Source organism: Pezoporus wallicus, unplaced genomic scaffold, assembly GCF_028554395.1.
Source record: "Pezoporus wallicus isolate ANWC-B61680 ecotype Strahan unplaced genomic scaffold, APGP_CSIRO_Pwel_v1 contig_10417, whole genome shotgun sequence".
NCBI classification, from domain to species: domain Eukaryota; kingdom Metazoa; phylum Chordata; class Aves; order Psittaciformes; family Psittacidae; genus Pezoporus; species Pezoporus wallicus.
The window spans coordinates 1-20139 of record NW_026635856.1 but is presented as its reverse complement, the minus strand read 5'-3'; the positions used below and the strand labels follow the sequence as shown (position 1 = coordinate 20139).

Genomic DNA, 20139 nt, shown 5'->3' with positions numbered 1-20139 from the left:
GTGTCCTATGGGGTTTTAGGGGTGGTCTATGGGGCTTCCCACCCATTGAGCCCCCCCTTTTTGCTGCCCCCCCCCCCAGTTGGGGGCCGCAGTGGGGCTGGGGGGGGCCCCCTTTCTCTCTGCAGCCTCCTCCAGACCTTGGACCCCTTCGACTTGGGGGGCGACGAAGACATTGGGGGGGGGGGGTCCCCCAAACCGGAGCCGGAGGTGGGGGGGGCCATGGACACCCCAAATAGGCTCCGCCCCCCATTGCCCCATAGCGACAGCGTGGATGAGCTCCTGCATCAGGTGCTGCCCCATAGGGATCAATGGGGTGTGTGTGTGTGTGGGGGGGTTCTGCCCTATATTGACCCCCATCCTCCCCATAGGAAGTGGTAGAGCCCGCCCAAGCCCCGCCCCCGGCCCCCCCCGAGGACCAATGGGCTGTGGCCATTGACACCAGTGAGCCAATGGGGGACTTCGAGAGCCTGGTGCCTGACCCGGCCTTTAAGGTGAGGGGGGGGTTTGGGGGGGTCCTAAAGGGGTTTGGGGGGGTCCTGAAGGGGTTTGGGGGGGTTTGGGGGGGTCACAAAGGGGTTTGGGGGGGGGGGGGGGGGGGGGGGGGTTTGGGGGGGTCCAAAGGGGTTTGGGGGGTCCTAAGGGGTTTGGGGGGTCACAAAGGGGTTTGGGGGGGCCTAAGGGGTTTGGGGGGTCTAAAGGGGTTTGGGGGGTCCTGGGGGTTTGGGGGGGACACAAAGGGGTTTGGGGGGTCCAAAGGGGGTTTGGGGGAGTCCTAAAGGGGTTTGGGGGGGTCCTAAGGGGGTTTGGGGGGGACACAAAGGGGTTTGGGGGGGTCCTAAGGGGTTTGGGGGGTGCTAAAGGGGTTTGGGGGGGTCCTAAGGGGGTTTGGGGGGGTCCTAAAGGGGTTTGGGGGGGTCCTAAAGGGTTTGGGGGGTCCTTAAAGGGGGTTGGGGGGGTCCAAAGGGGTTTGGGGGGGTCCTAAGGGGGTTTGGGGGGGTCCTAAGGGGGGGGCAATATATGGGGTTTGGGGGTCCTGGGGTTTGGGGGGGTCCTAAGGGGGGTTGGGGGGGTCCTAAGGGGGGTCCTAAGGGGTTTCGGGGGCTCCTAAAGGGGTTTGGGGGGGTTCTAAGGGGGTTTGGGGGGGTCCAAAGGGGTTTGGGGGGTGCTAAGGGGGTTTGGGGGGTCCTGAAGGGGTTTGGGGGGGTCCTTAAGGGGGTTTGGGGGGGGCTTGGGGGTTTGGGGGGTCCTAAGGGGGTTTGGGGGGGACGCAAAGGGGTTTGGGGGGGTCCTAAGGGGGTTTGGGGGGGTCCAAAGGGGTTTGGAGGGGTCCTAAGGGGGTTTGGGGGGGACACAAAGGGGTTTGGGGGGGTCCAAAGGGGTTTCGGGGGCTCCTAAAGGGGTTTGGGGGTTCCCAAGGGGGTTTGGGGGGCTCCTAGGGGGTTTTGGGAGTTCCTTAAAGGACCCTTCATGCTTTCTTCGGCGAGGTTCCAACGCCGTCGTCTGCAGGCCGTGCTGTGCCTGGAGCGGGGGCAATCCCTGCTGGCGGCCGCGCACACTTCCGCGGGCAAAACGGCCATCGCCGAGTACGCCATTGCCCTGGCACAGCGACACATGGCCCGGTGAGACCCCCGCACCCAAAAACGCCTTTTTTCCGCCCAAAAAGAGCCTCTGGAAAGCGCAAAACACACCCAAAACACACCCCCCCCCCCCCCCCCCCACCTTTGCTATGTTGTTCTAGCGCCGCTGCAGTACCCAGTGTGGCCACAAGAGGTCGCGTCATGGTGGTGCCATTAAGAGCGCCAAACCCATCGCATAAAGCCCCATTTTGGGGTGCTCAGACCCCACATTGGGGTCCCAAACCATCATTGGGGGTCTCTAAACACTCCCGGACCTCAAATTGACCTTTTTCACCCCAAAAATCGCATCCAAAAGACCCAAAACACCCCCAAAATGCAGCTGCCCCCCTGCCCTAGCGCCGCTGCAGTACCCAGTGTGGCCACAAGAGGTCGCGTCATGGTGGTGCCATTAAGAGCGCTAAACCCATCGCATAAAGCCCCATTTTGGGGTGCTCAGACCCCACATTGGGGTCCCAAACCATCATTGGGGGTCTCTAAACACCCCCGGACCCCAAATTGACCTTTTTCACCCTAAAAATCGCCTCCAAAAGACCCAAAACACCCCCAAAATGCAGCTCCCCCCCGCCCTAGCGCCGCTGCAGTACCCAGTGTGGCCACAAGAGGTCGCGCCATGGTGGTGCCATTAAGAGCGCTAAACCCATCGCATAAAGCCCCATTTTGGGGTGCTCAGACCCCACATTGGGGTCCCAAACCATCATTGGGGGTCTCTAAACACCCCCGGACCCAAAATTGACCTTTTTCACCCCAAAAATCGCTTCCAAAAGACCCAAAACACCCCCAAAATGCAGCTCCCCCCCGCCCTAGCGCCGCTGCAGTACCCAGTGTGGCCACAAGAGGTCGCGCCATGGTGGTGCCATTAAGAGCGCTAAACCCATCGCATAAAGCCCCATTTTGGGGTGCTCAGACCCCACATTGTGGTCCCCAATCATCATTGGGGGTCTCTAAACACCTCGGACCCAAAATTGACCTTTTTCACCCCAAAAATCACTTCCAAAAGACCCAAAACACCCCCAAAATGCAGCTCCCCCCCGCCCTAGCGCCGCTGCAGTACCCAGTGTGGCCACAAGAGGTCGCGTCATGGTGGTGCCATTAAGAGCGCTAAACCCATCGCATAAAGCCCCATTTTGGGGTGCTCAGACCCCACATTGGGGTCCCAAACCATCATTGGGGGTCTCTAAACACCCCCGGACCCAAAATTGACCTTTTTCACCCCAAAAATCGCTTCCAAAAGACCCAAAACACCCCCAAAATGCAGCTCCCCCCCGCCCTAGCGCTGCTGCAGTACCCAGTGTGGCCACAAGAGGTCGCGCCATGGTGGTGCCATTAAGAGCGCTAAACCCATCGCATAAAGCCCCATTTTGGGGGGCTCAGACCCCCCCATTGTGGTCCCCAATCATCATTGGGGGTCTCTAAACACCCCCGGACCCAAAATCGACCTTTTTCACCCCAAAAATCGCCTCCAAAAGACCCAAAACACCCCCAAAATGCAGCTCCCCCCTTTCCTGCAATACCCAATGTGGCCACAAGGCGTCGCTGTTGTCTTTTATGGCTCTTAATACTCTCCTATAAGCTCCTTATGGGGTCATGGGGGTCCCTCCTATTTCCCCCCATTTCCTCCCCCTATTGACCCCCATTGCCCCCCATTTCCCTCCCCAGCTCCATTTACACGTCTCCCATCAAGGCTCTTTCCAACCAGAAGTTCCGGGATTTCCGGAGCACCTTTGGATCTGTGGGGCTGCTCACGGGGGACGTCCAACTGCACCCCGAGGCCTCCTGCCTGGTCATGACCACCGAGATCCTGCGGTGAGCGCCCCGAAATGCACCTGAAACAGCCCAAAATGCACCAAAACCACCCCAAAATAGCCCCAAACAGCCCAAAATGCACCAAAACAACCCCAAAACAGCCCCAAACAGCCCAAAATGCACCCAAATCACCCCAAAATGCACCTGAGACAGCCCAAAATGCACCCAAAGCACCCCAAAATGCACCTGAAACAGCCCAAAATGCACCAAAACCACCCCAAAATAGCCCCAAACAGCTCAAAATGCACCCAAAGCACCCCAAAATAGCCCAAAACAGACCAAAATGCACCCAAAGCACCCCAAAATGCACCTGAAACAGCCCAAAATGCGCCAAAACCACCCCAAAATAGCCCCAAACAGCTCAAAATGCACCAAAACCACCCCAAAATAGCCCCAAACAGCCCAAAATGCACCCAAAGCACCCAAAAATGCACCTGAAACAGCCCAAAATGCACCAAAACCACCCCAAAATAGCCCCAAACAGCCCAAAATGCACCCAAAGCACCCCAAAATGCACCCGAAACAGCCCAAAATGCACCAAAACCACCCCAAAATAGCCCCAAACAGCCCAAAATGCACCAAAACCACCCCAAAATAGCCACAAACAGCCCAAAATGCACTCAAATGCACTCAAATCACCCCAAAATGCACCCGAAACAGCCCAAAATGCACCCGAAACAGCCCAAAATGCACCAAAACCACACCAAATTGGCCCCAAACAGCCCAAAATGCACCCAAATCACCCCAAAATATACCCAGAACACCCCAAACCACCCAAAATACACCCCAAACCACCCAAAATACACCCCAAACAGCATAAAATGCACCCAAACCAGCCCAAAATGCACCAAACCCACCCTGAAATAGCCCCAAACAGCCCAAAATGCACCCAAATCACCCCAAAATGCCCACAGAACACCCCAAAATATCCCCAAAACAGCCAAACCAGCACAAAATACAGCCAAACCCCCCAAAATGCATCAAAAACTCTCCAAAATGCACCCTAAACACCCCAAAATAACCCAAAATGGCCCAAAATACACATAAAGCACCCCAAAACTCACCCAGAGGCCTCCTGCCTGCTCATGACCCAAAACACCCCAAAATACACCCAAACCAGAGCAAAATACACCCCAAAAAGCCCAAAATACACCCCAAAAGCCCAAAATACACCCAAACTATGTGAAATTACACCAAGACCACCCCAAAATACCCCCCAAAAGAGCCCCAAATACACCCAAACCAGCCCCAAATACACCCCAAATATACCTCAATATACCCCCAAAACACCCCCAAATACCCCCAAAACACCTCAAAACGGCCCCAAATACCCCAAAAAACAACCAAATACCCCAAAACACCTCAAAACAGCCCAAAATACCCCAAAATACCCCCAAATACCCCCAAACCCCCTCTTTCTGCCCCATAGCTCCATGCTCTACAACGGCTCCGATGTGATCCGGGACCTGGAATGGGTCATCTTTGACGAGGTCCATTACATCAATGATGCTGAGGTGAGGGGGGGCCGCTATGGGGCGCCTATGGGGCTATGGGGGGGGTCCTATGGGGTCCCTATGGGGGTTATTGGGGTCTCTATGGGGGTTATTGGGGGTCCTATGGCGCTGGAGGGGGTCCTATGGGGGTCCCTGTGGGGGTTATTGGGGTCCCTATGGGGGTTACTGCGGTCCCTATGGGGGTTACTGGGGGTCCTATGGGGTTGAGGGGGTTCTTATTGGGGTCCCTATGGGGGTTATTGGGGGTCCTGTGGGGTTAGGGGGGTCCTATGGGGCTGGGGGGGATCTCATTGGGGTCCCTATGGGGGTTATTGGGGGTTTCTTTGGGGCACAATTGGGGTTATTGGGGTCTCTATGGGTCACTATGGGGTCTCCATGGGTCACTATGGGGTCTCTATGGGGTCTCCATGGGGTCTCTATGGGTCTCCATGGGTCTCTATGGGGTCTCTATAGGATCTCTATTGGGTCTCTATGGGTCTCTGTGGGTTTCCATGGGTCTCTATGGGGTCTCTATGGGTCTCCATGGGTCCCTATGGGTCTCCATGGGGTCTCTATGGGTCTCTATGGGTTTCTATGGGGTCTCTATGGGTCTCTATGGGTCTCCATGGCTCCCTATGTGTCTCCGTGGGTCTTTATGGGTCTCTATGGGTCTCCATGGGGTCTCTATGGGTCTCTATGGGTCTTCGTGGGTCTCTATGGGTCTCTGTGGGTCTCCATGTGTCTCCGTGGGTCTCTATGGGTCTGCCCCACAGCGCGGGGTGGTGTGGGAGGAGGTTCTCATCATGCTGCCCGAGCACGTGAAGCTCGTCCTGCTCAGCGCCACCATCCCCAACGCCATGGAGTTCGCTCAGTGGGTCGGGTAAGGGGGCAGTGGGGCAGTGGGGGGCAATGGGGGGCAATGGGGCAATGGGGGGCAATGGGGGCAATGGGGTAATGGAGTAATGGGGGGCAATGGGGTAATGGGGCAATGGGGGGCAATGGGGCAATGGGGTAAAGGGGGCAATGGGGTAATGGAGTAATGGGGGCAATGGGGTAATGGGGGGCAATGGGGGGCAATGGGGGCAATGGGGGGCAATGGGGTAATGGGGCAGTGGGGTGTTTCTGGGTGTATTTGTGCTGATTTGGGGGTATTTTGGTCCGATTTTGGGGTATTTTGGGTTGTTTGGGGTCGATTTTGCGGTATTTTGGTCCGATTTGGGGGTGTTTTGGTGTGATTTTGGGGTATTTTGGGGTGTTTTGGTCCTATTTTGGGGTATTTTGGTCCGATTTTGCGGTATTTTGGGTTGTTTGGGGCCGATTTTGCGGTATTTTGGTGCGATTTTGCGGTATTTTGGTCCGATTTGGGGGTATTTTGTCCGATTTTGGGGTATTTTGGGATATTTTGGTCCGATTTTGGGGTATTTTGTGCTGATTTTGATGTATTTTGGGGTGTTTTGGTCCGATTTTGGGGTATTTTGGGCTGATTTTGATGTATTTTGGGGTGTTTTGGTGCGATTTTGGGGTATTTTGGGTTGTTTTGTTCCGATTTGGGGGTATTTTGGCCCGATTTTGATGTATTTTGGGCTGTTTTGTTCCGATTTTGGGTTGTTTTTGTCCGATTTGGGGGTATTTTGGGCCGATTTTGATGTATTTTGGGCTGTTTTGTTCCGATTTTGGGTTGTTTTTGTCCGATTTGGGGGTATTTTGGGCCGATTTTGATGTATTTTGGGCTGTTTTGTTCCGATTTTGGGTTGTTTTTGTCCGATTTGGGGGTATTTTGGCCCGATTTTGATGTATTTTGGGCTGTTTTGTTCCGATTTTGGGTTGTTTTTGTCCGATTTTGGGGTATTTTGGGCTGATTTTGATGTATTTTAGGCTGTTTTGTTCCGATTTTGGGTTGTTTTTGTCCGATTTGGGGGTATTTTGGCCCGATTTTGATGTATTTTGGGCTGTTTTGTTCCGATTTTGGGTTGTTTTTGTCCGATTTTGGGGTATTTTGGGCTGATTTTGATGTATTTTAGGCTGTTTTGTTCCGATTTTGGGTTGTTTTTGTCCGATTTTGGGGTATTTTGGGCCGATTTTGATGTATTTTGGGCTGTTTTGTTCCGATTTTGGGTTGTTTTTGTCCGATTTGGGGGTATTTTGGGCCGATTTTGATGTATTTTGGGCTGTTTTGTTCCGATTTTGGGTTGTTTTGTTCCGATTTGGGGGTATTTTGGGCCGATTTTGATGTATTTTAGGCTGTTTTGTTCCGATTTTGGGTTGTTTTTGTCCGATTTTGCTCTGATTTGTGTCTATTCGGGTGTCCTCCCCCCGTGTCCCCCCCCAAAGCCGCACGAAGCGGCGGTGCCTGCGGGTGCTGAGCACCCAGCGCCGCCCGGTGCCGCTCCAGCACTTCCTGTACACCAGGGGCCCGCGGCCGCGAGCAGCTCTTCCTGCTGCTGGATGCACACGCAACACACAGGGGTGAGCACGGGGACCCGGGGGACCCATGGGACCCATAGAGACCCATAGGGACACATAGGGAGCCATAGGGACCATAGGGACCCATAGGAACACATAGGGACCCATAGAGACCCATAGAGACCCATTGTGACTATAGAGACCCATAGAGACCCATAGGCACCCATAGAGACCATAGAGACCCATAGAGAGACATAGAGACCCATAGGGACCCATAGGCACCCATAGAGACCATAGAGACCCCGTAGAGACCCATAGAGACCCATAGAGACCATAGAGACCCATAGAGACCCCATAGGAACCATAGAGACCCATAGAGACCATAGAGAGAGACCCATTGAGACCCATGGACACCCCCATAGAGAGAGACCCCATGGACCCCCCATAGACACCCTATAGAGACCCCATGGACACCCCATAGACACCCCATGGACCCCATGGACCCCTATAGAGACCCCATGGACACCCCCATAGACACCCCATATCCCCCAGCCCCATAGACACCCCATAGACACCCCATATCCCCCAGCCCCATAGACACCCCATATCCCCCAGCCCCATAGACACCCCATAGACACCCCATGGACACCCCATTGACCCCCCCATAGACCCCCCATAGACACCCTATCCCCAGCCCCATAGACACCCCATGGACACCCCATTGCCCCCCCCATAGACCCCCCCATAAACACCCCATAGACCCCCCATAGACACCCTATCCCCAGCCCCATAGACACTCCATGGACACCCCATTGACTCCCCCATAGACACCCCATAGACACCCTATCCCCAGCCCCATAGACACTCCATGGACACCCCATTGACTCCCCCATAGACACCCCATAGACCCTCCATAGACACCCTATCCCCAGCCCCATAGGCACCCTTTCACCAGCCCCATAGACACTCCTGGACACCCCATGGACACCCATAGACTCCCTATCCCCAGCCCCATAGACACCCCATGGACACCCCATTGACCCCCCCCCCCCCATAGACTCCCTATCCCCAGCCCCATAGACACTCCATGGACACCCCATTGACCCCCCCATAGACCCCCCATAGACACCCTATCCCCAGCCCCATAGACACTCCATGGACACCCCATTGACTCCCCAATCGACACCCCTTAGCCCCCACATAGTCACTCCATGGACACCCCATTGACTCCCCCATAGACACCCCATAGACCCCCCATAGACACCCTATCCCCAGCCCCATAGACACCCATGGACACCCCATTGACTCCCCCATAGACACCCCATAGACCCCCCATAGACACCTTATCCCCAGCCCCATAGACCCCCCACCCCATGGACACCCCATTGACCCCCCCCATAGACACCCCATAGACCCCCTATAGACACCCTATCCCCAGCCCCATAGACCCCCCCTGGACCCCCCACCGACCCCTCTCTCCTGCCCCACAGTTACTACGCCGCTGTGGAGGCCAAGAAGCAGCAGAGCAGCAAAGTGGGGCAGAACTTTGGGGCCAAGCACCCCACGATGGCGTCAATGACCCCGGGCCAGGTCTGTGGGGCGCGGGGGGGGGGGGGGCACTTGTGGGTCACGCTGTGGGTCACGCTATGGGTCAGGCTCACCCCATAGCACCCCCCTAGAGGAGTGGGGGTATAAAGGTGGGGGGAGGCTCTCCCCATAGCGCCCCCTGAAGGAGTGGAGGTCTAAGGGGGTTTCCCACCTCCGCCTCACCCCATAGCGCCCCATAGCGCCCCATAGCACCCCCTCCAGACCCTGCGGACTAACCCCGCCCTCCTCCCTCTCCCCCCATAGCGCCCCATAGAGCCCCCTCCAGACCCTGCGAACTAACCCCCCCCCTTCTCCCCCTCCCCCCATAGCGCCCCATAGCACCCCATAGCGCCCCATAGTGCCTCATAGCGCCTCATAGCGCCCCATAGCGCCCCCTCCAGACCCTGCGAACTAACCCCCCCTTCCCCCCTCTCCCCCCATAGCGCCCCATAGCGCCCCATAGTACCTCATAGCGCCCCCTCCAGACCCTGCGAACTAACCCCCCCGTCCTCCCTCTCCCCCCATAGCGCCCCATAGCACCCCATAGCACCCCATAGCACCCCATAGCGCCCCATACCCCCCATAGCGCCCCATAGCACCCCATAGTGCCCCCTCCAGACCCTGCGACCTAACCCCCCCTTCCTCCCTCTCCCCCATAGCACCCCATAGCGCCCCATAGTGCCCCATAGTGCCCCATAGTGCCTCATAGCGCCGCATAGCGCCCCCTCCAGACCCTGCGAACTAACCCCCCCTTCCTCCCTCTCCCCCCATAGCGCCCCATAGCGCCCCATAGTGCCCCATAGCGCCCCATAGCGCCCCATAGCGCCCCACAGTGCCCCATAGCGCCCCATAGCACCCCATAGCGCCCCATAGCACCCCATAGCGCCCCATAGCGCCCCATAGCACCCCATAGCGCCCCATAGTGCCCCATAGCGCCCCATAGCGCCCCCTCCAGACCCTGCGACCTAACCCCCCCTTCCTCCCTCTCCCCCCATAGCGCCCCATAGCGCCCCATAGCGCCCCATAGTGCCCCATAGCGCCCCATAGCACCCCATAGCGCCCCATAGCGCCCCATAGTGCCCCATAGCGCCCCATAGCGCCCCCTCCAGACCCTGCGAACTAACCCCCCCTTCCTCCCTCTCCCCCCATAGCGCCCCATAGCACCCCATAGCACCCCATAGTGCCCCATAGTGCCCCATAGCCCCCCATAGCGCCCCCTCCAGACCCTGCGAACTAACCCCCCCTTCCCCCTCTCCCCCCATAGCGCCATAGTGCCTCATAGCGCCCCATAGCGCCATAGCACCCCATAGCGCCCCATAGCACCCCATAGCGCCCCATAGCGCCATAGCACCCCATAGCGCCCCATAGCGCCCCATAGCACCCCATAGCGCCCCATAGTGCCCCATAGCACCCCATAGCGCCCCATAGTGCCCCATAGCACCCCATAGCACCCCATAGCGCCCCATAGCGCCCCATAGCGCCCCCTCCAGACCCTGCGACCTAACCCCCCCCTTTCTCCCTGCCCCCCAGGAGCGGGGGCTGTGGCAGGCGCTGCTGGGGCTGCTGCAGGCTCGGGGGCAGCTCCCCATGGTGGCCTTCACGTTCTCGCGCGGGCGCTGCGACGCCCACGCCGCCGCCCTGGGCCCCACGGAGCTCCTGACCCCCGGCGAGCGCCAGCGGAGCCGCCTCTTCCTCCAGCGCTGCCTCGCCCGCCTCAAGGCCCCCGACCGACGCCTGCCCCAGGTGGGGAGCTGCGGGGGGTTCTATGGGGATCTATGGGGCTCTATGGGGCTCTGTGGGGTCTCTATGGGGCTCTATGGGGTGCTATGGGGCTCTATGGGGTCTCTGTGGGGGCTCTGTGGGCTCTATGGGGATCTATGGGGTCTCTGTGGGGCTCTGTGGGGTCTCTGTGGGGCTCTGTGGGGTCTCTATGGGGATCTATGGGGTCTCTATGGGGCTCTATGGGGTGCTATGGGGCTCTATGGGGTCTCTATGGGGATCTATGGGGATATATGGGGTCTCTGTGGGGCTCTATGGGGTGCTATGGGGATCTATGGGGTCTCTATGGGGCTCTATGGGGTGCTATGGGGCTCTATGGGGTCTCTATGGGGATCTATGGGGATATATGGGGTCTCTGTGGGGCTCTATGGGGTGCTATGGGGATCTATGGGGTCTCTATGGGGCTCTATGGGGTGCTATGGGGCTCTATGGGGTCTCTATGGGGCTCTATGGGGCACTATGGGGCTCTATGGGGTCTCTATGGGTCTCTATGGGGTCTCTATGGGCTCTATGGGGTCTCCATGGGTCTCTATGGGGTCTCTATGGGTCTCTATGGGGCGCTATGGGGCTCTATGGGGTCTCTATGGGGCACTAACTGGGGGGTATGTAGGGCTCTATGGGGCACTATGGGCTCTCTGTGGGGCTCTGTTGGGTCTCTATGGGGGCTTTATGGGGCTCTATGGGGCCTCTATTGGGTCTCTATGGGACTCTGTGGTGCTCCATGGGCTCTATGTGGTCTCTGTTGGGTCTCTATGGGCTCTATGGGCTCTATGGGTGTCTCTGGGTCTCTATGGGGCTCTATGGGTGTCTCTGGGTCTCTATGGGGCTCTATGGGGTCTCTATGGGGCTCTATGGGGATCTATGGGGCTCTATGGGGTGCTATGGGGCTCTATGGGGTCTCTGTGGGGGCTCTGTGGGCTCTATGGGGATCTATGGGGTCCCTGTGGGGGATCTGTGGGCTCTATGGGGATCTATGGGGTCTCTATGGGGCTCTATGGGGTCTCTATGGGGCTCTATGGGTCTCTATGGGGTCTCTATGGGGCTCTATGGGTCTCTATGGGGTCTCTGTGGGGTCTCTATGGGGATCTATGGGGTCTCTATGGGGCTCTATGGGGTCTCTATGGGGCTCTATGGGGCTCTATGGGGTCTCTATGGGGATCTATGGGGTCTCTATGGGGCTCTAAGGGGTCTCTATGGGGCTCTATGGGGTCTCTATGGGGCTCTATGGGGTGCTATGGGGCTCTATGGGGTCTCTATGGGGCACTAACGGGGGGGTCTGTAGGGCTCTATGGGGCGCTATGGGGTCTCTATGGGGTCTCTATGGGGTCTCTATGGGGCTCTATGGGACACTATGGGGCTCTATGGGGTCTCTATGGGGATCTATGGGGATCTATGGGGCCCTATGCGGCTCTATGGGCTCTCTATGGGGTCTCTATGGGGGCTCTATGGGGGCTCTATGGTCTCTATGGGGATCTATGGGGTCTCTATGGGGGCTCTATGGGGCTCTATGGGCTCTCTGTGGGGCTCTGTTGGGTCTCTATGGGGGCTTTATGGGGCTCTATGGGGCCTCTATTGGGTCTCTATGGGACTCTGTGGTGCTCCATGGGCTCTATGGGGTCTCTGTTGGGTCTCTATGGGTCTCTATGGGGGTCTATGGGGCTCTATGGGGTCTCTATGGGGCTCTATGGGGCGCTATGGGGTCTCTGTGGGGTCTCTGTGGGGCTCTATGGGCTCTCTATGGGGGCTCTATGGGAGCTCTATGGGGACTGTATGGGCTCTATGGGGTCTCTATGGGGCTCTATGGGGTCTCTATGGGGTCTCTATGGGGCTCTATGGGGTCTCTATGGGGTCTCTATGGGGTCTCTGTGGGACTCTATGGGGCACTATGGGGTCTCCATGGAGTCTCTAGGGGGTCTCTAGGGGTCTCTATGGGGTCTTTATGGGGTCGCTATGGGTCTCTATGCCGCTCTATTGGATCTATGGGGTCTCTATGGGGCTCTATGGGGTCTCTATAGGGGTCTATGAGTCTCTATGGGGTCTCTATAGGGTCTATGCAACTCTATGGGTCTCTATGGGGTCCATGCACCTCTATGGGTCTCTATGGGGTCCCTCTGGGTCTCTATGGGTCCCTCTGGGTCTCTATGGGTCCCTATGGGTCTCTATGGGGTCCCTATGGGTCTCTATGGGTCTCTATGGGTCTCTATGGGTTCCTATGGGTCTCTGTCCCCCCAGGTGGTGGCCATTGGGGAGCTGCTGCAGCGGGGCATCGGGGTGCACCACGGGGGGGTCCTGCCCCTGCTCAAGGAGGTCGTGGAGATGCTCTTCAGCCAAGGGCTGGTCAAGGTGCGTGTGGGGCAGCTGTGGGGCAGGCATGGCTCTCTATGGGGCTCTATGGGGCTCTATGGGCTCTATGGGGCTTTATGGGGCTCTATGGGGCTCTATGGCTCTCTATGGGGCTCTATGGGGCTCTATGGCTCTCTATGGGGCTCTATGGGGATCTATGGCTCTCTATGGGGCTCTATGGGTCTTTATGGTCTCTGTGGGGCTCTATGGGGCTCTACGGGGCTCTATGGAGCTCTATGATCTCTATGGGTCTCTATGCATCACTATGGGGCTCTATGGGTCTTTATGGTCTCTATGGGTCTCTATGGGGCTCTACAGGGCTCTATGGGCGCTCTGTGGGTCTCTATGCATCACTACGGTCTCTATGGGGCTCTATGGTCTTTATGGTCTCTATGAGTCTCTATGGTCTTTATAGGGCTCTATGGGTCTCTAGAGTCTCTATGGGGCTCTATGGTCTTTATGGTCTCTATGAGTCTCTATGGTCTTTATAGGGCTCTATGGGTCTCTAGGGTCTCTATGGGGCTCTGTGGCTCTCTATGGGTCTCTATGGGTACCTGTAGTCTCTATGGCTCTCTATGGCCTCTATGGGTCTCTGTGGCTCTCTATGGGTCTCTATGGCTCTCTATGGGTTTCTAAGGGGTCTCTATGGGTCCTGCCCCACCCCAGGTGCTCTTTGCCACCGAGACCTTCGCTATGGGGCTGAACATGCCGGCTCGCACGGTCGTCTTCGACTCCATCCGCAAGCACGACGGGAACAACTTCCGGGACCTGCTGCCAGGTGGGGGGCAAGGGGGGCTCTATGGGGCCCTATGGGGCCTCTATGGGGCTCTATGGGGCCTCTATGGGGTCTCTATGGGGCCTCTATGGGGCTCTATGGGGCTCTATGGGGTCTCTGTGGGGCCTCTATGGGGCTCTATGGGTCTCTATGGGGTCTCTATGGGGCTCTATGGGGCTCTATGGGGCCTCTATGGGGCTCTATGGGCTCTCTGTGGGTCTCTATGGGTCTCTATGGGTCACTATGGGGTAGTTATGGGGCGCTCTGGGGCTCTGTGGTTCACTATGGGGTAGTTATGGGGCGCTATGGGTCACTACAGGCTAGTTATGGGGTGCTGTGGGGTTCTATGGTGTCACTATGGGGTAGATATGGGTCACTATGGGGCTCTATAAGGTAGTTATGGTCACTATGGGGTCCTGTGGGATCATTATGGGGTAGTTATGGGTTGCTGTGGGAATCTATGGGGTCTCTATGGGTCTTTATGGGGTCACTCTGGGTGTTTATGGGCTTCCTGTGGGGTCTCTATGAGTCTGTCTATGGGTCTCTGGGGTCTCTCTATGGTCTCTCTGGGGTCTCTATGGGGTCTCTATGGGTCTCTCTGGGTCTCTGTGGGGTCTCGATGGGTCTCTATGGGGCTGCCCCACAGGTGAGTACATTCAGATGTCCGGGCGCGCCGGGCGCCGGGGGCTCGATGCCATGGGCACCGTGATCATCCTGTGCCGGGGCAGCGTGCCCGACCTGCCCGACCTGCACCGCATGATGCTGGTGAGCCCCTTAGCGTGTCCTTAGCGTGTCCTTAGCGTGTCTTTAATGTGTCTGTAACATGTATTTAGTGTGTGCTTAGTGTGTCTTTAACATGTCCTTAGTGTGTCTTTAACATGTCTGTAACATGTCCTTAGCGTGTGCTTAGTGTGTCTTTAATGAGTCCTTAACGTGTCCTTAGCATGTTTTAGTGTGTCCTTAACGTGTCGTGACTGTGTCCTTGGCGTGTACTTAGCATGTCCTTACCGTGTCCCTAGCGAGCGCTTAGCGTGACCTTGGCATATCCTTAACCTGTCCTTAGCGTGTACTTAACATGTGCTTTGTCCTTCATGTGTCCATAGCATGTCCTGAACGTGTCCTTAGCATGTTCTTAGCGTGCCCTTAGTGTGTCCTTACCATGTCCCTAGCATGTCCTTAGCGTTTCCTTGGCGTGTCTTGAATGTGTCCTTAGCATGTCCTTAACGTGTCCTTAGTGTGTCCTTATTGTATCCTTAACATGTCCTTAGCATGTCCTTGTCATGTCCTTAGTGCGTCCTTAGCGTGTCTTTGGTGTTTCTTTAGCGGGTCCTTAGTGTGTCTTTATTGTTTCCTTAACATGTCCTTAGAGGGTCCGTAACCTGTCCTTAGTGTGTGCTTGACATGTCCTTAGTGTGTCCTTAGTGTGTCCTTAACGTGTCCTTAGTGTATCGTTAACGTGTCCTTAATGTGTCTTTAACGTGTCCTTAATGTGTCCTTAGTGTACAGTTAACATGTCCTTAGCGTGTCCTTAGCGTGTCCTCCGGCCCGGCAGGGCCGCCCCACACGCCTGCAGTCCCGCCTCACCTACCCGTTAACATGTCCTTAGCGTGTCCTTAGCGTGTTGCCCGCCCGGCAGGGCCGCCCCACACGCCTGCAGTCCCAGTTCCGCGTCCCCTACCCCTTGACATGTCCTTAGCGTGTCAGCGTGTTCTTAGCGTGTCCTTAGCGTGTGCTTAGCGTGTTCCCCTCCCGGCAGGGCCGCCCCACACGCCTGCAGTCCCAGTTCCGCCTCACCTACCCCATGATCCTGAACGTGCTGCGGGCGCAGGAGCTGCGTGTTCAGGACCTGCTGCGCCGGAGCTACGCCGAGTTCCCGCTGCGCCGCGAGCAGGAGGTGGGTGGGCCCCATGGAGACCCATGGAGACCCATAGAGACCCCACGGAGACCCATAGAGACCCATAGAGACCCATTGAGACCCACGGAGACCCATAGAGACCCATAGAGACCCATAGAGACCCATAGACCCCACAGAGACCCATAGAGACCCACAGAGACCCACAGAGACCCATAGAGACCCATTGAGCCCCATTGACACCATTGAGACCCATTGACACCATTGAACCCCATTGAGACCCATTGACACCCATTGACACCAATTCACACCATTGAGACCCATCGAGACCCATTGACACCCATTGACACCATTGAGACTCCATCGAGACCCATTGACACCATTGAACCCCATTGACACCCATTGACACCATTGAGACCCATCGAGACCCATTGACACCACTGAACCCCATTGAGACCCATTGAGACCCATTAAGACCCATTGAGACCCATTGACACCATTGAGACCCATCGAGACCCATTGACACCATTGAACCCCATTGACACCCATTGACACCCATTGACACCATTGAGACCCATCGAGACCCACTGAACCCCATTGAGACCCATTGAGCCCCATGGAGACCCATAGACCCCATTGAGACCCATTGACACCATTGAGACCGATTGAGCCCCATTGAGACCCATTGACACCCATTGACATCCTTGAGACCCACTGAACCCCACTGAGACCCATTGAGCCCTATAGACCACATTGAGCCCCACTGAACCCCATTGAGACCCATTGAGCCCTATAGACCACATTGAGCCCCACTGAAGCCCATTGAGACCCATTGAGCCCTATAGACCACATTGAGCCCCACTGAACCCCATTGAGACCCATTGAGCCCTATAGACCACATTGAGCCCCACTGAACCCCATTGAGACCCATTGAGCCCTATAGACCACATTGAGCCCCACTGAACCCCATTGAGACCCATTGAGCCCTATAGACCACATTGAGCCCCACTGAACCCCATTGAGACCCATTGAGCCCTATAGACCACATTGAGCCCCACTGAACCCCATTGAGCCCCATTGAGCCCTATAGACCACACTGAGCCCCACTGAACCCCATTGAGACCCATTGAGCCCTATAGACCACATTGAGCCCCACTGAACCCCACTGAACCCCATTGAGCCCTATAGACCACATTGACCCCAATGAACCCCATTGAGACCCATTGAGCCCTATAGACCACATTGAGCCCCACTGAACCCCATTGAGACCCATTGAGCCCTATAGACCACATTGAGCCCCACTGAACCCCATTGAGACCCATTGAGCCCTATAGACCACATTGAGCCCCACTGAACCCCATTGAGCCCCATTGAGCCCTATAGACCACACTGAGCCCCACTGAACCCCATTGAGACCCATTGAGCCCTATAGACCACATTGAGCCCCACTGAACCCCACTGAACCCCATTGAGCCCTATAGACCACATTGAGCCCCACTGAACCCCATTGAGACCCATTGAGCCCTATAGACCACACTGAGCCCCACTGAACCCCATTGAGACCCATTGAGCCCTATAGACCACATTGAGCCCCACTGAACCCCACTGAACCCCATTGAGCCCTATAGACCACATTGAGCCCCACTGAACCCCATTGAGACCCATTGAGCCCTATAGACCACATTGAGCCCCACTGAACCCCATTGAGACCCATTGAGCCCTATAGACCACATTGAGCCCCACTGAACCCCATTGAGACCCATTGAGCCCTATAGACCACATTGAGCCCCACTGAACCCCATTGAGCCCCATTGAGCCCTATAGACCACACTGAGCCCCACTGAACCCCATTGAGACCCATTGAGCCCTATAGACCACATTGAGCCCCACTGAACCCCACTGAACCCCATTGAGCCCTATAGACCACATTGAGCCCCACTGAACCCCACTGAACCCCATTGAGCCCTATAGACCACATTGAGCCCCACTGAACCCCATTGAGACCCATTGAGCCCTATAGACCACATTGAGCCCCACTGAACCCCATTGAGACCCATTGAGCCCTATAGACCACATTGAGCCCCACTGAACCCCATTGAGACCCATTGAGCCCTATAGACCACATTGAGCCCCACTGAACCCCATTGAGACCCATTGAGCCCTATAGACCACATTGAGCCCCACTGAACCCCATTGAGATCCATTGAGCCCTATAGACCACATTGAGCCCCACTGAACCCCATTGAGACCCATTGAGCCCTATAGACCACATTGAGCCCCATTGAACCCCATTGAGCCCCATTGAGCCCCATTGAACCCCATTGCCCCCCCCCCCCCCCCCACGTGACCCCACGTGACCTCAGGCTCAGGCTCGCCGCGTGACCGAGCTGCAGGGGGAGCTCTCTGCGCAGCCGGAGCCACGCCCCGGAAGTGACGTCGAACGCTACCACGACGCCGTGGGGGCGTTGCGGAGGGACCGGAAGGAGCTCATGGTGAGGGCGGGACCGGAAGTGGGGCGGGCGAGAGGGCCGGGGAGGACTTTATGGAGCTCTATGGGGCTCTATGGGGTATTTATGGAGCTCTATGGGGGCTCTATGGGGTCTCTATGGGGCGCTCTGGGGCTCTGTGGGGCTCTATGGAGCTCTATGGGGTGCTATGGGGCTCTATGGGGGTTCTATGGGGCGCTGTGGGGCTCTGTGGGGTTCTTTTGGGCGCTATGGGGCTCTATGAGTTCTATGGGGTGCTATGGGGCTCTATGGGGTTCTGTGGGGCTCTATGGGGTGCTATGGGGCTCTATGGGGCGCTATGGGGCTCTCGGGGTCTCTAGGGGCCTCTGTGGGGCCCTATGGGGCCCAATGGGGTTCCATGGGGCTCTATGGGGGTTCAATGGGGGCTGTATGGGGTCTCTATGGGGCTCTATGGGGCTCTGTGGGGTTCCATGGTGTCTCTATGGGGCTCTATGGGGGTTCTATGGGGTCTCTGTGGGGCTCTATGGGGTCTCTGGGGCTCTATGGGGCTCTGTGGGGCTCTATGGGGTTCTGTGGGGCTCTATGGGGTTTCTATGGGGCTTTATGGGGTTCTATGGGGTCTCTATGGGTTCTATGGGTCTCTATGGGGCTCTGGTGTGACCGGAGCGGGGTCCCCGCAGCGGCGCTTGGCGGACTCGGTGGCCGGGCTGCGGGTGCTGAGCCCCGGGCGGGTGCTGGTGGTGAGCACCCGGAGGCACCGCAACGCGATGGGGCTCATCCTGCAGGTACCAGGCCATGAAACACCCCAAAAACACACCAAAAACACACCAAAATCACCCAAAACACCCCAAAATCACCCAAAACACCCAAAAAACACACCAAAATCACCCAAAACTCCCAAAAAACACACCAAAATCACCCAAAACACCTCAAAAACACACCAAAATCACCCAAAACACCCCAAAAACAGCCCAAAATCACCCAAAACACCCCAAAAACACACCAAAATCACCCAAAACACCCCCAAAACACACCAAAATCACCCAAAACACCTCAAAAACAGCCCAAAATCACCCTGAAACACCCCAAAATCACCCAAAACACCCCAAAAACACACCAAAATCACCCAAAACACCCCAAAAACACACCAAAATCACCCAAAACACCCCAAAACCACACCAAAATCACCCAAAACACCCCAAAAACACACCAAAATCACCCAAAACACCCCAAAAACACCCCAAAATCACCCAAAACACCCCAAAAACACCCCAAAATCACCCAAAACACCCCCAAAACACACCAAAATCACCCAAAACACCTCAAAAACAGCCCAAAATCACCCCGAAACACCCCAAAATCACCCAAAACACCCCAAAACACCCCAAAACACCCCAAAACCTCCCAAAACACCCCAAAACCTCCCAAAACACCCCAAAATCACCCAAAACACCCCCAAAACAGCCCAAAATCACCCAAAATCACCCCAAAACACACCAAAATCACCCAAAACACCCCCAAAACACCCCAAAATCACCCAAAACACCCCAAAACCACCCCAAAATCACCCAAAAATCAAAAACACACCAAAATCACCCAAAACACCCCAAAAACAGCCCCAAATCACCCCGAAACACCCCAAAAACACCCAAAAATCCCCCAAAACACCCCAAAATCTCCCAAAACACACACAAAAAAACAGAAACGCCCCAAAATCACCCAACCCCCCATTACCCCATTGACCCCATCCCCCCATTGCCCCCCATTGCCCCGTTGCCCCCCATTGCCCCATTACCCCTTGAACCCCATTCCCCCCCTTGCCCCCCTTGCCCCCATTCCACCATTCCCCCCATTCCCCCCCATTCCTCCATTCCCCCCATTGCCCCATTTCCCCATTGCCCCCATTCCCTCCTTACCCCCCATTGCCCCCCATTCCCCCCCCCATCCCCCCATTGCCCCCCATTACCCCATTGCCCCCCATTGCCCCATTTCCCCATTG

The 20139-nt window shown here is 56.5% G+C and overlaps 1 protein-coding gene across 1 annotated transcript; it reads left to right on the top strand.

Moving 5' to 3' along the window:
• Positions 1–125: 125 nt before the first annotated feature.
• LOC130593333 (SKI2 subunit of superkiller complex protein-like) lies at positions 126–18925 on the top strand (the record flags this gene model as incomplete). Its single annotated transcript, XM_057398393.1, has 15 exons — positions 126–207; positions 369–491; positions 1507–1619; positions 3294–3440; positions 4870–4954; positions 5707–5813; positions 7265–7399; positions 8827–8926; positions 10454–10666; positions 12935–13045; positions 13712–13823; positions 14467–14585; positions 15577–15714; positions 18036–18164; positions 18821–18925. Coding segments are annotated over 15 exons (1819 nt in total), but the record flags the coding sequence as incomplete, so codon positions are not given.
• Between the last annotated feature and the right edge of the window lie 1214 nt (positions 18926–20139).